At 42.7% G+C, this 17,944-nt stretch overlaps 1 protein-coding gene across 3 annotated transcripts in view; it reads right to left on the reverse strand.

Annotated features, from left to right (window-relative positions):
* MAPKAP1 (MAPK associated protein 1) overlaps positions 1 to 17,944 on the reverse strand; it is an 81,476-nt gene that overhangs the window by 38,879 nt on the left and 24,653 nt on the right. For all 3 annotated transcript variants that reach the window (XM_086858514.1, XM_086858515.1, XM_086858513.1), the window contains exons 5-6: positions 8,488 to 8,660; positions 4,041 to 4,217 (exon numbers count right to left, since the gene is read on the reverse strand). In XM_086858514.1, the coding sequence (XP_086714640.1) occupies positions 4,041 to 4,217; positions 8,488 to 8,660 (350 nt within the window). The remainder of the gene's footprint in view (positions 1 to 4,040; positions 4,218 to 8,487; positions 8,661 to 17,944) is intronic.

Raw genomic sequence — 17,944 nt, forward strand, 5'->3', positions numbered from 1 at the left:
TGTGACCACAGCACAGGAGGCTGTGCTGGAGAAACACACACCCACCTCACCTGAGCACTCCCCAGCTTGCCCTGCACTGGCCATGGACTGTCCTCACTCAGCCCCATCCCAGCACATCCTTAATTGCAATCACATACAGCATGTTTTACCTCACTCTGCTAAGGTGTGATACCTTTATTTTAAGTCAACACACTGAAAATAGGACAGACAAGCAGATGCTGGTCAATCAATTAAAACTGCTGCTGGCAAATTGGAAGCCAAAGAAATTCCTTAGCTTGTATTTTCTGTCATTTTGCAAAAACATACCTGGGTGACAAGGTTAAATCAAGCAAAGGAAATCCCTGGCACTTATCATCCACAGGCATTACTGATAAATTGTGCAGTGGAGGAATAAAGGATTACCTTCTGTATTTTTTCATTACACTTTTCTTTTGTTACAGAATACATAAATCCATTGTGGCACAATGTAATATGTATCATCGTGCTACACCTGTGGACGTTTCATAACGGCTGCCATGTCTGTGCAGTCAGGAATGATAAGTGAACCACCCGTGAATGTTAATGATAGTGATCATTCTGCAGTAACTTGGCTTTCCATCTTCTTTTACAGCCTCTGCGCCGGAGCCAGGGTGGCAAGGTTCAGGAGAGGGGAAGGGAAACAACAGCAGACACAGAAGCTACAAAGAGCTCTCCTCGTGGTGCTGAGGTGTCACAGGAACAGGCAGGGTCTTCCCTTTTCCCACAAAATAAAACAACCTACACTGGAAGGACAAAAGGTTTCTGTTCTGAATGAGAACTTTTCAAAAAGCCCCTTTCCAATCTGGAGCAATTTTTAAAATTTTTAATTATTTTTTTTAACACAGAAGTGGAATTTATTTTCCAGAAGTGGAATTTATAGCACTTAAAGCTCACTGCATAACCAGCTGGCATGGCTGGAAGTGACTGGGAGTGACTAATAGCAATTTCCACTTGATCAGCACAAAGTCCGAGTTAAGACTCAAAATCCCAGCTGATGCAATGGATTTACCTTAAGCTGGGTAAATTTTAAGATAAAGTGCACAGTGATAGGAACCAGACTAACTAATGCCAGCCACAACTTTTATTCTGAGCCTAAATGGCCTGCTTTTGTGCATCTCAGGTTGGCCTTACATAGCTCTGTGCACCATTGGTTTAACTGGATGCACTGTGACACCACTATAACAGTCCTTAGACCTCGATCAAGTTTTCTGGTGCCCTCCTACCCCTCCCTCTCCACTACCCTGGGAGCCACATTCTTAATTTTGCACCCACATTAACTGCCTTAAATTTTATATTAATATTCTAAAATGTACTTTGCAGATTATCCACCCCATGTACGACCCAGGAATGGGCCTTTTGGGGAGTGCTGCTGGAGTCCTAGAAAAAAACACATTTCAGGGCATTGAACTGAATTTGCAAATGCATGATGCAAGTCTGGTATTTTAAAAGGGTTTCAAACCTCAAACTATTGGGTATGGCAGAGGTGCTGCTTTGAAAATTTGTATATAGTAGTCAAAGCAATTTAAGTACAATATCAAAACAGAAAAAAAATGCTACAGAGCAGAGGAACTGGATGCCAAATTTCCTCCATGTGCCAACTGGCAGCTGAGCTATGACTCCTTGAAACACCATTAGATCAAGTGTGCCAAGGTCCAATAATAAAATTTCCAAGGGAAAAAACCCTAATGATGGCTCAGATTTATTTTAAGCCTTTCAGGTATGACCTCACTACATCAAGAAGTCTGTATTTCCATGGATGTGGTGCTTTGTTTGGCTCTTCCTGACAAACACCCTCGACAGGAGAGTGGGGCCATGTGCGAGTGCCGTGCCTGATGTTGGACAAAGCTCTGCTTTCCACAGCAGCCACCTTCCAAAAACATAACTCGCTAGACTAATGGGCAGTGAGCAGCCAGAATGACTGCCCTCCGTCTTCTCCTTGTGTAACTTTGCCAGAGTCCTTGGAACTTGCCAAATTCGGTCATGCCTGCTTAGCTTGCTCGAGTGATTGTGCCAGAAAAGAAAATAAGACACAGATGTATTTGAGCTCTTTGAGATGCCAGTAAGAGCGACAGCTAATGGCTTCATTTCGACCCTCCCCTACCAGCTGGGCACAGGTGGGGGGATAATGAGGTCCCTCTCCCTAATCAAACTCAATTATTTACTACTCTGTACAGCCACAAAGACATCCACATCCAGCTCGGAATATAAACTGCACTGTGGGCTACTTCCAGCCACCACCTCTGGGTATTTATAACTAACTCAAGTGGCTCAGAGTTTGCCTTGGCAGGAGCTGAAGTGTATAAAGTTCTGCAAACTGTTTCTGCTCAAACATGTCCTGCTGAAGCGGGGTCCTTGGCGGGGTTCCACCGCGCTCAGCTCGGCAACTGCACAACGTCAGACAAACAGGACGGGGAGACCGGAGATGAGACATGGCTCCAGCACAGAGCTTCTCACAAGCATCAACATTTTTCAACAGTGATTCAGTATTAATAAACATTACAAGTCACAAGGCTGACATGGCAGCAGCTGAGATACTTCAACACAAGGAGGAGAAAAAAAGAGATGCAAAATATAAAACCACAATTACATGCACTGGTAAGGTGACAGGGGAGGAAGAAGACATAGAATTTACAACAAATCCCTAAAAAAGACGGCACACACATTTAAACTTCCAGAGGTAATAACCTTTTGATCAAGTGATCAAGTAATGCTTTATTCTAGGGCACACATTAAAAATTCTAATTTAAACCTATCTATTTACACAGTAATCACAAGCCGTTTAGAATTAAAATGTGGACACTGGAACCAAACTGACCCTTCAGAAGAGCACTGCTTATGATGCAGCTGTCCTCTATCTCCTCAGCAGCACCTTCCAAGCTTAGAAGGACGCTCCTCACATCAGCACAAATGATGGTAAACCAAAAGATTTTGCATTTTCCTGCAGGACCTGCAGCTGGACCCTAGGCAGAGCTTTGCTGGCTAGGCTGGACCCCTGAGGTCTCTGGGCTCCCACAGGAAGGGCAGTGCCACCTCCTGCAAGCCCTGACCCACAGCTGCTCACTGCACACAGGCCCCAGCTCAGGCTCCCAGCACAGCACTGGGGGCAGTGAGGGGGCTGGGAAAGGGGACTTCTTCCAGATGAGAAATCAGCAACAATTCAGAGTTGTCTATTGACAGTGACCTCCCCTTCCTCACCACGGCCTCCATGTAGCACGGCCCAGTATCTCAGCCTTGAATAACTTACTTGTGAACACTGGGCCCAGAATGTTTTATTTCCCAGTGCCCTAATGCAGTGGAACAAAGTGAATGTGGCCTTTGGGAATACACATGGAGTTTCTGACAATGGCTTTCTATAGGATGCTTTGGAACATCACTAAGAAACACAGTACACAATAAAAAATATAAAAACTAATTAAATAAGCCAGAATTAAAAAAAAATGTCTGATTATTCAGAGCCAGAAGCAGCTGTAGTGTTAAGAAATGTAAGTAATGTCCAATAACCAGGAAAACCCTATTAGCATTTTCATTTCAAGAGCTCCAAACATGAAATATTTTTCCCAAGTAAGAAGTGGCTTATGCTCCTGGCATTTTGTTCTAGTAATTAAGGCCTTCTGATGGCTTAAGAGATTTTTCACTCACAAGTAAAGAAAAACAGAAGTGATCAAGCACAGTATATATCCCTACTTCACTGATAAGGACATAGCAAATTCTTCTTGATCTACAAGTCAGATAGCTCAGGTCTCAGGGGTGGACGCGATGTCCCTCATCAAAACTCTTCTGGACTTGGGAGGGGAATGTCCAGTGCTGTTCCAACTGGTGTGCTTGGTTACTGCTCATTTCTCTTCTCAACCACGGCACTGTGACTAAGCCACACTGCATCTATTTGTCTATAAAATCACTTCCCTGCAGAGCACCACCCCCACGTGTGGCCCGTGTGCTGCTGGAGGCAGGTGAAGGGAAGCAGAGGAGGAGGAAGGCAGTGCCTGGCCCCGGCGCTGTCCCCAGGCCAGGCCTGTACTCACATGCGCACGAAGAGCGACTGCTTGGCCGCCAGCCCTGGGGACGAGTACTTTTCCACCAGGGCCAGGGTGCTGAAGCCAAACTTGTGAATGGGCTCGTTGGAGTCCAAGGGTGGAAAATCCGTGTCGACCTCACCGTCGTCCTCGGCAATGTGCAGGCAGTAGGCGCTGACGTTGTCACTGGAACACAGAGATCGCCTTCAGTCAGCACAGCCACGGGGAGCAGGACCAAACCCTGCAGCTGCAAGGCTCTGAAAAGCCACTGATGACACAAACACGTCCCCAAAGGTCCCAACGCATCTTGCTGCCATAACCCCGTGGTGATGGAAAACCCCAAACCTCAGAGCAAAGCAGTCTTTGTCTGTAACTGCTCTACGAGCAAATCCTGACAGCGATTAAAACACACTTAAATTGATAAAAGTTTCATGATTTCATAAAGCAGAAAGTAATCTTTCTCCATTTGTGAAAATTTATTTTTTTATATGACAGCTACACTTCAGAGCTAAAGCCAAACATGCGGTGGTCTGTGATTTTTCACAGATCAAACAACTGTGAAAGTTTAGTGTCCGTAGGCTGGAAAAGCAGAGAGTGCTCTCAGGCAGGTAAGCAGGGTAATGAACTATGAGAAAAGTAAAAAAATCTGTCCAACACAGTAGCAATGATTAGCAGAAAACTTACCTTTACTAAGTACCTAAGTCACTAAAAGCAGTTACAAATTGACAAACACCAACAAGCAGAACTAAACCAGAAAGTTGAAACAGATACAATGTGAAAGAAATATAGAGCCGAGCCTCTTTCTTTCCACAGATGAGAGCCCAGAGAGAAACAACTATTTATAGCTACCAAACAGGTATTAATCATAATTTCCAAACATTGAAATCTATTTCAACTGTTACTTCAGTTTAAATTATTGACCTGAAAATAAGTATTCTTCCTGACTGTAAACCAGCACTCAGGCCTTTCCCCAGCCATACAGTAAAGCTGGAGGTGCACGTGGCAGTGTGTTTCTAAAGTCTGCAGTTTGAATTTGGAGTTTTAATTGCATGATTGATGCTTAAATTAATTAATTGTAAAGTGTATGCTAATTGTTTAATTGGTCGCTTGATCTATATAGATCATTTTTTGAATTAAATGAGTTGATTTACAAAGTTTATTGATTGGATGTGACAATGAATTATTTCACTGACTACCTGATTTGCAATTTTCTCAATTAATTCACAAACCTTTGGTTGCAACTGTGCTTTATTGAGAGTGCTTAGTCCAGGTGATCTATAGGCATCTTGTCATGACTAAGACTTTCATTATAGAAAACAGGGAATAATGAAGCATTGCTGTTAATGTAAGCTGCAAATTTGCGAACCAAAATGTAATTCAGCAACATTTGCCACTCTTAATTTCAAAAATTCTGCAAATTCTAATAAAGAAACTTTCTGGCCTTGAATCCTTACAGGCATGGGGCAACCACAGCTTCTCTGGGCACCCTGTGCCAGGGCCTCCCCTGACAGCCAAGAATTCCTTCCCAGTATCCCACCCAGCCCTGTCTTCTGTGGGAGTCATTCCCTGTGTCCTGTCCCTCCATCTCTTGTCCCCAGTCCCTCTCCAGTTCTCCTGGAGCCCCTCCAGGCCCTGGCAGGGCTCTAGTGTCAGCTCTGTCCCATCCCTCTGAGCACCCCCTGGGCTCATCCTTCCCCTGCTGGGGGCTACAGACCGAGCCCTGTACACCCTTTTGTGCTCCTGCACACACCTGGGGTCCCCCAGGCTGTGACACTGCCAGGATCCCCTGCCCTGCTGGCTCTCCAGCCTTTGCTGTGGTGTGCACCAGCTCCAGCTAAATGGGTGAGCATCTTCCTCTGGATCCTGATGCGTTTGCACAGCTGCCATTAAAGCTGGAGGAGCAGGGGCATGGGGCAGCAGAACACACCCAGCCCAGTCCCAAAGCAATCCCAGTGCCACTGGCTCCTGTCCCACCACATACAGGACAAATACACAGCACTGCTTAAATCCCATACAGCAAAGGGGTTACAGATGGCTTCAGTCAGGGACTGGGCTCCTGAACACTAACACAGATTTTGTCACAATGTGTTTTTTTTAAAAAAAAAAAAAAAAAAAAAGAAGTCCAGTGAGTAAAACTGTTCTCCACTTTGAACCTCCACCAGGCTGAGTGAGATTGAAGTTGGGAACTTACAAGTTCAGCACAAAAACTGAGAAATGTAACAGCATTCCTCACTTCTAAAAATAGCAAATGTATTTGAATTGTGCATCTCACTATTCATTTCCTCCTAGAAAGGGATTTTGTTTATTTTTTCCAGCACATCTGTTGGGGGCTGGCAGGAAAATGGTCTGCTGGGTTACAACCCAAGTTCATGTGTAAGAGGCCAGGGACAGGGCTGCTAACACTGTCAGTGGCTCCTCAAACCAAGAGACTGAATAGAGACAAATAAAATACAATTATAATAAAAAAGGCAGCCTAATTGAATACAGAATGTTCTCAAAGCTGTCAACTACTCATTCACTTCAGACTCTTACACCTATCTTTTAGGAAAAGGAATTAGGCAGTAATATATTCTTTTCCTAAAGACAGAAGGGGTTGTTTCTCCTAATTATAAAGTCTAAAACCTCCTCATTATTCTCACAGTGACACTAGCAGGTATAGTTGTCACTTTGCGTGCCTTGTATACCCATCTGAGGCATTCTATAGATGTATTTTAGTGCAGCGTCACAGTGATCCCCATTTTATCTTTTCACATTCTCACCTGGCTGAATCAGGAACAAATGGCCAATGTAGAATGGGTACCCTAAACAAGCTCCTTCCTTACTTGGAAATATGAGAATTAGTTTTTACAGTTAAGTCAATCCTTGCTTCAGGAGTAGCAGTCAGCAATGCTAAACAAAATGATGATGGAGACATGAGGAATAACTAAGAACCTACAAGAAAACAAACTTCTCGGAAACTCAAGGCTCTGGCCCTTAACCTGAGCCTTTGTCCCCAGATTCTCAATTGCTGCTGTGTCTAACACGTGCTCTTGGGAACTCACACCTCCATTATTTATCTGATTTTTCCTGCCCTGAGATTTGATTACACTGGACAACCTGCTTGCTCATGAGCACTTTTTGACATGTCATAACATCTCATCCTTCAAGGCAGACAGTGAAATTCATTTCTTCCCACTGTTGCCTTTTGCTGTGGGCAGTGATGGTTCATGGAACACTCCACTCACAGGTGCAGCTCCATTTGAGCTCTGCTGTGCTCCTGAAAAATATGTGTGTGTCCAAAGACTGACATCAGTGGTGTCTACTCATTAAAAAATAACCTAATCATACACAAAGGACACTTCTCTGAACTTGTGGTATAATGAACAGAAATTAATAACAGCAAATGAAACGGCACCATCTGCAAATAATTTTATATTTCTTCTCTAGAGCAAAAAAAAAAGACAAATCAAACCCAGTTGCTTAACCTTAGGAACATCTCACATGTCTGTTGAGAAGAGCTAAGGGAAAACCCATATCCAAAGAAAGAATATCCATGGAACAGTGTTCAAGAGGAGGCTGCTTTCCTGCATGCCCTGTCTATGGAACAGAAATCAGCAACTCCAAACATGGGAGCCCAAGTGACCTCAGTCCTGTTCCCCCAACAACTGTGCTACCACAGCAGCAAGGACTGCTGAGCTCCCCAGCGCTCCTGAAAAACACTGAAAGAGTGAGCTGCAAACTTCAGGTTCAAAAAAAACCCCACCCCATTCATTCCATATTCCAGGAACAATAAAAAATGTGAAATTTGGCTCATATAGAAAAGAAACCCAACAAAACTATCAACCTCCTTTGCACCAGGGACACCCCTGCCAGTAACTGCTGCTGACAGCTCTGTAATAAACTACTCTAAGTTCTTACTTCATGTTCTATGGCCCAGCAAAACCAGAAGTATTTTACACAAAACAAACAAACAACATTTTAAACTAAAACAAACAGGTGAGCTGTTCTGAAGAACCTTTTTAAGCATCTCATGTCACCTACCAGGAAAAAGGAACAGCTCTTACTAAACACCACCAGTGCTCCAGCATAGCAAAGGGACTTAGTGGAGCTCTGGACTTTATCTGACATCTTGTGATCTCAGTCATTAAGAACACTACCAAAAAATAGATGGGACATGAAATAACAGATGCCTCTGTGACACCAAAAGAGATAAAGTTTGCATTATTTTTACACAGTTTTGAAATGATGATTCATTTACAGATCCAAGCCTTCCTGTTGATCATCTACCAGCACACAGCAGTTAACTGAAAGAGAAATGGCTGGAGGTGCAAGTGTGCTGCTCAGAGGGAAATACTGATAAATGTGAAGGTGCTAAGATTTACATATGCAAACATTGACATGGAAATCCATTTCAGTATGCAAAAAGGCTGCAGAGGAGAAATTTAGAGGTCAAGAGGTAGTAAAGAAAGAGCATTACTTCAGCTTGGGTTCCCGTCCCTCACTTGTATATTGCCAGCAGATGAGCCCGATCAGGTCGTGCACCTTGGCATTGGCGATGGTCACCACGGTCATGGGCTGCAGCTTGTCTTGGCTTGTGTGCAGTGGGAGGTAGACATCAATTTTTTTGGTTGCCGTTGTACCAACGTGGCCCTGTTGAGGAAATGAATTTCATCAGAATGTATTTGAAAGTGTGACAGGTTTTATACAAAATCCGGGCGGATGGAATTCTGTTCAGCAGGAAAACTAAAATATGCTGCTATGGCTTAAAATTGGAAGAAGATTGAATATTTAAATTCCAGTTTCCCTGCTGTTTATCTGTAAAAAGGACATGAAATATCCAGACATGATTTCACAGATTTCCATGAGGAGCCTGAACTTCGCTGCAGGATCCCATGCTCCTGCAGAATCCAAACAAAACCAAATTATGTGTGGGATGGGAAGGAAGAGGGACCCAACAAGCCAGCCTAAGACTTCCCAAGTGCATTACCCTTGTTTCTGCATCTCTGCTCTCTTCTGCAGCTCTTCCCCACTACCTGAGGAGCCCTCAGCCCCCAAGGGAACACAGACACCCACTCAGCAAGGCTTGGCCTTGGCTTGCCAAGAGAAGAACAGTATCACACACACAGCCAAGCCACTCAAGTGTTCTGTTTGAAGACACCAAGAAGAATCAACTAATATTGGGGTTTATTATTACTGGATAAAAAGAATGTATTCAGTGCCCTGGAGACTGACAATTAAATAAACCATAAAACACCCAGCAACATGGAGATCTACTAGGTCTGCATTACAAGAAAAGAATGTTTAATCAACTGCAGGTAGGACTGCAGCTTTCACCCAGAAATCTATTTTAAACAAACCAAAGATTGCACATCCTGATCCCCTCCTCCAGAGCACTCAAAGTAACTCTGCATCTCCATCTCTCTCCATACTACAAGGGCCTTGGGAGGAGAAAGGGTTTCTAGAATTAATCACTTGGAATTCTAAGTAACAGAATAAAAGGATTCAATGCTATAAATCTATAATGAGAGCATAAAACAGGGAGTTAAATGCCATGTGCTAATTTCAATATATTGTTAAAAACCATTTGATCTTTCAGTGTGATTATAAATTAGAGAAGTAATAGGAATTTAAAGTTATTCATACTGGCATAGCTAAAAATATTATTAAAATCCATCCCAACATAATAAATTTGTTTTTTAAGAAAGCATTTTTATGGAACAGGTACCACCTCTTCCTATATTTTTAGGGTAAGAAAAAAACCAGTTTTGCTCATTTAAAGGAAGGGTTAGGTTTGCCACAGAACATGGAACATTTCCTTCACTTTGTTTGGATAGACCTGAACAACCTTTGGTTGAGCTCATGTGCCCGGGACCCTCTGAGACACCACCCACAACCTCACAAAACACAACAGAGCTACAGCTGGTGAAAAACACAAGGGTGGGTTTCTTTCTCTCCCCCTCTCTTGTTTTTTTACCTCCACAACTTACTTTTAAAGGGAAATAAACCGGTAGCAGGTAACAAATCTCCTGTCAGTGCCCAGGTGCAGACACCCAGCGTGCTGGTGATGTGGTCCTGGCCAGAGACACCCCAGAGCTGAGACTGCTTTGGCAAGGGAAGGAGTAAACAGCAGCCACGAGGAAATTAATGTGACTCCTTGGCACGCTGAGTCAGTTACATATATAAATCCAAGGAGGGCAGAATTGTAAGAAATGCTGGGTCCTGATAATGGGAAATCCAAGAAAAATGGACAGCCAGATGGGGGAGGCGATGCCAAGGTTACAATTGATACACCCAGCAACGAGCCAGGGAAGGGACAAATGAGCCAGGAGCTGGGACTAATAACCAAAGAGACCAGATTATCCATCAGCCACTGCATGAACTTGTAACCCAAACCCAGGGATTTATAAAATCACCCCTTCAGGGAGCCTGGGCTCCAGCTATCACAAACCTGGCACTCCTCTCACAGCACGGCTCTGCCTTGCCCCACACTGTGACTTACCTGGTGTTTGCTGGTTTTTAACTAAGCCTTCCTTAGTTCTTCCAATCTCTAAATCTCCTCTACCTCCTCTAGCCTATTTTTATTATCTTTCTTGTCCAAATTCCCTCCAGCGCAGCTATTCTGTTCTCCTACTCACAAACACTCAATGTGAACACCAAAATGACAGGTGACTTAAACCAGTAAAACTCACACACCTGTGAGCTGCTCTGTGAGCAAGGGGAGCAATCCCAACAGAGGTCTGGGAAACAGCTCAAAGCACTGTTGATACACTCAAGATCTTTAAAAAAGTCAGAGAAATAGTTTTATTAATTAAAGGTCTGTAAAGCTGATGGTCATGAGGTATTATAGAGGCTAAAACCTGAAGCCAAGTAGATTTTCTAGCAGTAACGAGAACACCCACTGTCACAATGAGCAGGAAATGTTTGTACCCGTGGGTCAGGGCTGAGACTGATCAGTCCCACATCGAGGTGGGCTGGAGGAAACCTGCACTGTGTTTATTGCAAACTGGTGATATTTGTTCAGAAGCACTTTATAAATCCAACCCATCAGGTCCCCGTCTGTGGGACAGAGCGAATCCGTACCTTCAGCCCATCCTGCAAAATGCCAACTGTGCAGGAAGTCACTGAGAGCCGTTCCTCATCTGCTCAGAGCCCTTGGGGTGAGGGCTGGACGTGGTGGGGTGGGCACAGGGACACAGTGGTCAGTCTGTGCCAGGGGTCAGACACAGCCCTGCTGGACACCACCAGTGACAGCTCCTGGGGTCACACCTCTCCAGGAGGAATCAGAACCAGACCACAGACTTTACTGGAACAACAACTATTTGCTCCCAACTAAAAACTGTATTACAAGTGGAAATGCTGAGGAAATCCAGAAGACAAAGGACAATTACCGATATTCAAAGAGGCAGCATCAAACTTTATTAATAGATCCTGTATAAAATTCAATGGAAAATCTATTCAGGGCCAGGGGCCTTACCATTTGGAGTTTCCTTAATAGCCTCCAATAAATCTGGGAAGCATAAAGGGGCTGTTAAATTAACATTTTCCTGATCTGTCACCTGTGGCACAGTTAATTTGTCAAAAAATTCTTTTAGCTTGTCACTGGACACTGTATATTCTGACAAATGAAGTCTGGAATAAAATTGACAAAATATCTCGTTAATTTTCTAGGAAATCACAAATCTGATTCCATTAAGCTTTTATTGTTAGAAATGTTATATCCCACCAAACCTTTAAGAAAGTGAGGAGTAACTGGATACACTGAAAATGTGCAATAAATCATAGAAAATTTTCCTAGTACTTTTAGTGATGGATTCTTTTAAGGCTCCCTGGTGCTCTCCTACAGTATGTAAAATTAAAAAAAAAAAATAAAAAAAATTCAAATCTATCAGTTCTTCCTACATAAGATGTCTTTCTAAGATTTAAAATCAAATTTTAATCAAAGTCCACGAGGGAATACACCCCTCTCTCTGATAGCAGCTGATGAGTACCTTCAGTAGGTCGCTGTGTGGCCACTGACACTTCACCTGACATGGGACACTGGGGAGAGCTCGTCCATCCCAGGACAACTCACCCCAAAAGCTGCTGAAGCATCTGCAGAACGGGAGCTGGTGGGAGGGTCAGGTACACCGTGTCCTTCTCACTCCTGCTTTGCTTCACCATGCACCACAGCACAAAATTAAAACAAAGTCCATAAACATTTCCAAGAGAAAAGTGATTGATTTTTAACACTGACAATTTACTGCCTCTTCCTGCACAATGGAGTTCTGTGACTAAATGTTATATCACTTTAAGATTAGATGTTCTAATGATATAATGCAAGGATTTTACTGAATCATTATTTAGTGGGAGTCATAAAAACCTCTTAAAATTAATCTTTCATGCACATCTAGCTTACCCAAAGTTAGCATTTAATTAGATGGCCTTGGCACGAATGAGCTTACTACTTTATTTGCTCAATCAGTATACGTCTCTTCAGTAATTATAATTAATTCAAGTCATTGACTCACCTCCCAGAAAACAACGCTAAACACTGCACAAAATGGAAACAAATGCTTTTCCTTTCCCAAATGCAAAATATCTTCTCACTTTTAAAGTTGGTTAAATGTTTTTCGGTTTGGGTGACAAGGTGTTGAATACACTCTGTGATCCAGCAATCACCTCCACAACACAACTTACATATGTATTTAATTGACACACAGAAAATTTTACTTGAAGGGGAAAAGTGGAAATATAATAACCCAACATTTACAACACACAGAAAGTTCTAACAGATCAGAGCAGAGAAGTTCATGGTAATATAAGGGACATATTTTTCTTTTTTCTTTCCTTCTCCAACCCACCACACTATTCCCTACCATGGCAAAACGCGAACAGGGTTTATTTCATCAGGTGGTTACACCAGCATTGGAGTTTTGCATTACTTTGGGCACTTGGTTTCTCCTGTTACTCTGAAACCACACGTGGAGGACACCCCAGTGAGGCCAGAGTGCACCCCCAGCATGCTGCCAGCCCTGCAGCTTCTCATTGAAGCCTCAAAGTTGTTCCCTTCTGAGGAGAAGATTCTCCTTTGTATCACCCCAGCTTGTGCTGCAGAGTTAGCAGATCACGATGTAAAACTCCATTAACATCATTAAATACTTAATTTATCTTATTCACACTGTCACTATTCATAAAAATTTAACCCGGTAATTTCCTGTTATCCAAAGCATAACAAAGTATGAATATTTAACTCCAAGGTAAATAACACACTATTATTTTTTATTCTAAATTGTTGACTTCACTTAGCATGCCTGCTCTGTACAGCACCACGCGATTTGTCAATTAAAGGTCCAGATGTTTCGCAGGCTGCAGAGGCAGCAGCAGCTCTGAGCAATGCGTCCTCTGCATCGCAATGATCACTACAACCCCAGCTCCAGGCTGCATTAACATGCTCATGTTTTATTCCAGCCCCCTCCTAATGTACCAGTTAATTATACAACACACAGCTGAGAAACATCACCTCCGAGCTGGACAGTTTCCTTCCACGCTTCCACCTGAACACGTCTTTACACGCACCTCAAAACCAGGATCTACATAAATAACCACATAATCAAGTACCCAAATCGCTGCCTGTTCTTGCTTGGCATTCACTCCCACAATTAATAACATTATGTAAGTCCTGAGCAAAGAATAAGACACGTAATGCTGGTAACAACACGTTTCAATTATAGTAACACACATTCATTTATACAACTCTCTATGAATTAAAATCTGGTTTACTTGGAGTGCTATTAATGTGAATTCTTAATACTGCTTTTTTTTTCTGATAAATGCTACATGGAGAGAGGGAAAAGCCCAGGTCCATCCCTGCTACAGCCCAGACTGTGTTTATGTCCATGTAGGTGTCAGGTTCAGGACAAATGGCCCTGCCCCACTCCCATAGCACTCTGCCCCACCAGGCTCCCTCCTGTGTGCCCAGGCCAGCACAGGGGTGGGATGTCCCTGCAGCTGCCCCAGCTCACCCTGCCCCTGCAGCCCCGGGCTCCCACAGCTCCCACACGTTCAGATTGATCCAGCTGCAGCAGAAATGCATTCATTACCCCAAACTGTCCTCAAATTCCTTCTAGTGAGGAGAAGGAACAGCCTCTTTGGAAGAATTATATATATTTTACTTAGTAATAAACATTACAATTTAATACCAAGGAATAGAGTTATTCTTTGTAATAGTGAAATGCAACCAAAACTTATAATTAAAACTACACTATAAACATTATTTGTGCGTTAAGGAACATGCCACGATCTATTTTAACGAACAGATGCTCTAAAAAAGATAAATGTTTTCAGAAATATTCAATCCTTGAACAGATCAGCCTCTAATCCTCTGCTTCTGCTGCACAAAGCAGACAGCTCAAGTTCCTCGAGGACATCAGCCAACCTTAGGTGGAATATTTTTAATACATCACCGTGTCACTTTTTAATGTGCCACAATCTATTAACCACATGGCAAACTAACAGGGATTTTTAAAATATGGGTTTTATAGCTTTGTGCGGGTGATTAATTAAATAAATAGCCAGCGTTTCACAAATCATCCCTCTAATTAGTCTAACCCAGGCACTCTGCATTCCCTGGCACTGCTGCCAGCTGAAGCTCGCAGAAGGGCAGCGGCAGCGCCGGCAGCGCCAGCCCGGGCTGGCTCGGCACCGCCGCCGGCCCGCAGGTGCTGCACTCAGCTGGAACGGGGCTCCAGCTGCTTGCAAAACATGTTCTGTGCAATTATTCTCCCTCATCCTCAAGGAAACAATCGAGGTAACAAAGGGAACACGAACGTGTCTGGGATTTGACCTGAAGCAGCAAAGTTGTATGTTGCAGAAAATGAATAAATATTAAAGGCAGGTGCTGGAAAAAATGCTAAATGATACATTTTCTGTCAAAACATTTCGAAGTTGAAGCTACAAACTAATTACATGCAGTCCATTCAAAGAAGCCAAGCAAGGCTTATCATTAAAATGACTCAATTATTCTTAAAAGAAAGAGAAAATCATCTGTAAAACCTGCCTGCAATCTCATCAGTTTTACTGTACCTACCTCGATACATCATTTCCCCCAGAGCTCAAATTAAACTCTTAATAGTTAATATGCTCAAGTTTTACTATAGGTTTTTCTCCAAATTATTATTAACTGGAATTTCCTACCTAGGAAGGGTTTTATATGGAAATTCATTCTGCAGTGTTTAGTGACACTATCACAACAGCTTTTTGCCCCTCAATTTAAAAACCATCAGAGAGACAGACTGTGCTGCAGAGTCGGGCAGCTCATGGAAATGGCATTGGGTTTTCCTCCACCAGGCAATTTCTTCCTCAGCATCAGTCCCCAAACTACCCCCTTAAAGCTAAGCTTCCTTGCACTCTTGGACTTTTTTTTCTTGGAAATTTGCACTCTTGACCCCTGACGCCAGGGCAGGTTCCACAGCACTGGGAAGGAATCCAGGACAGAGAAATAATAAGGAATAAGGAATAACTGTCCCACTGACACTTCTTTACCACTGCACTCCCTCTCCCTCCTGGCACACTGAACCAGTTTCAGGAAGGGTCTCTACCCCACCACCTCAACAGCCCCGTGGCATTTGGGGGCACCTCTGAAAGAACCATTAAAGACTTTTAACTTCAGGAAGCTTTTGCCCTTAAAATATGTGAAAATGATCTGATGGGGCTGCTCAAGCAATTTTGATGTAGGACACTTTCTGACATAAAATGTTTTCAACAATTTTTCCCCCAGGATTTGGGTCCATAGCAGCCTGAGGTATGATAAATTCATAAGTTCAATCTCCACAAAGACCTGAGAAACTGCTCTTATTAGTAAATTGAGCAATCTCTACTAGTATTAAAAAGATAGTGAGAATTTTCTCCCTCTTTGGTTCAGATAGGGAAACAAAAGAATTTACATGGAAAAAACCTGACCATTATATTGCCTTTACAAATTTTGAGGAGGAAATATTAAATAAATAAATAAATAAATTAGTGAAAAATAGATTTATACTGGAATCAAGAATAAACCAGTTAGAACTTCACTTACATTTAATGTTTAACTACAAAAGAAGAACTCTTTGATTAGTGATTTCATGGTGCTTAAACAAACCCATAAGTGAGCCTTTTCTCCATAATTACCATCAATGCTTTAAAATGATTTTTCAACTACAAGGGTCAAAGTAAAGGCATAGTCTAAAAGACTATCCGATGAGAAATTAAAAACCCCAACTTTCTCTCCCTCAGGAATGTTTCTCCCAAAATGCATGTCTATTAAATGGACACATTCAACTCTTCTGCAAACAGCAGCCATTAGAAACACGTGCTAATGAAACATTTCCATATTTCTTTGGCTGTTAAGAACCTCAACTTGTGAAAACGTTTTTTATTTGATTTGATCTGTAATTAAGGGAAAGATAATGACACTACTAAATTGCTAAAAATCAATTAGATAGAATAAAACACAATATGATTCAGCCAAAAGATTAACAAGTGCATTATAAAAACTCTTTAAAATTCTTTAATTCTAATTAAGCTGCTTTAAATGGCAATGGCCTAAAAAATGCTTTTAATTTCAAGGCATCACCAATTTTCCTGCATGTTTCACTGTACTGGCTGCTTGCCTTCCTTCTCCTTTTTATTTTTTAAAGGAAGATTTAAAGAAAAAGTGGCTGCTAGGGAAGAGCTGCCATCCCACTCCCAGCTCCTGCAGGGGCTCTGGGCAGGGTCATCCCCTCATCAGCTCCCTCTGACTGCCAATGGCTTCACTTCACAGCAGAGGCTGAAATCCAGCATGAGAGCAGAATTTCCATCTCTCCCATAAAAGCAGTGGCTGGTTCCTTATGGAGCCTCCCTCTCTGGAGACATCCCAAACCCACCTGGACACGTTCCTGTGTCACCTGCTCGGGGTGACCCTGCCTGGGCAGGGGAGTTGGACTGAGTGACCTCCAGGGGTCCCTGCCAACTCCACAATTCTGTGATGCTGTGAATGTCAGCACAGGTTTCTCCAGTACCAAAGCCAGGTCCACACACAGCACGAGCAATACTTGTGCCAAATTTCAGCACTATCCCATCTCAGACTTTAAGTGCAGCTTAATTTTAAACAAATCAACCAGCAGCCTCTCTAAGATCATCTAACAGCATCATTACTGAGGCATTAACATCTGCTTTTTGATATTATTCTTCCAAAACTCCAGAGCATCTGCTCCTCCCTCTCCCTGCCCCACGGCAGGCATGGAGCAGAGGAGCAGAGGGAAGATAATTCCTCCCTCCCACGCAGCACAACCAATCAGTTCAAGCCAACCTGAGTTCCACCAAGCTGTAGGGAGTGCAAACAACAGCACTAACTTTTCTAATTTCATCCTCTAGTACTCTCAAGTAAATAAGAGAGAGGAAAAAAAAGTAAAGTTTTCCTACAAATAGAAACTGTCACTTACTGGGATGTGATCTTTTCAGCTCATGCATCCTAAATGCATGCAGAGATATTATATGCACTTTCTATTTAGCAATTTAATTATATCTTTGCAGTCAGAGAGTGGCAATGGTTTGCAGTAATAATCAGGTGAAAGCATTCTCACATTAATATGCTGGAATCCGATGTGTTAATTTGATGCAACTTTGCGTTGACAATATGTGATTAATTTGTTCCCAGGCTCGCTCTGCTCCCGGCGCTGACAGCTCCAAATGCTGGGTTTCTTTATCCATATCACTATTTGACACGCCTTAGCCCACTGCTTTGCTAGGACCACTGTTAATTTGTAATGAACTGGCTTTTCAGGGGGCTCCTTCATTTTTAATTCTGTCAGTGTCACCTCCTTGAAGAAAATTATAAGTTTCCTTAGGTGTGATTACTGCCAAGTGCTGCTGATAAGAGGTTTGAGAAAACAGGGTTTTATAAAGAAGTCAGTATTTAATCTGCTGAAACAGATTTA

Source organism: Cyanistes caeruleus, chromosome 20 (genome assembly GCF_971803275.1).
Source record: "Cyanistes caeruleus chromosome 20, bCyaCae1.hap1.1, whole genome shotgun sequence".
NCBI classification, from domain to species: domain Eukaryota; kingdom Metazoa; phylum Chordata; class Aves; order Passeriformes; family Paridae; genus Cyanistes; species Cyanistes caeruleus.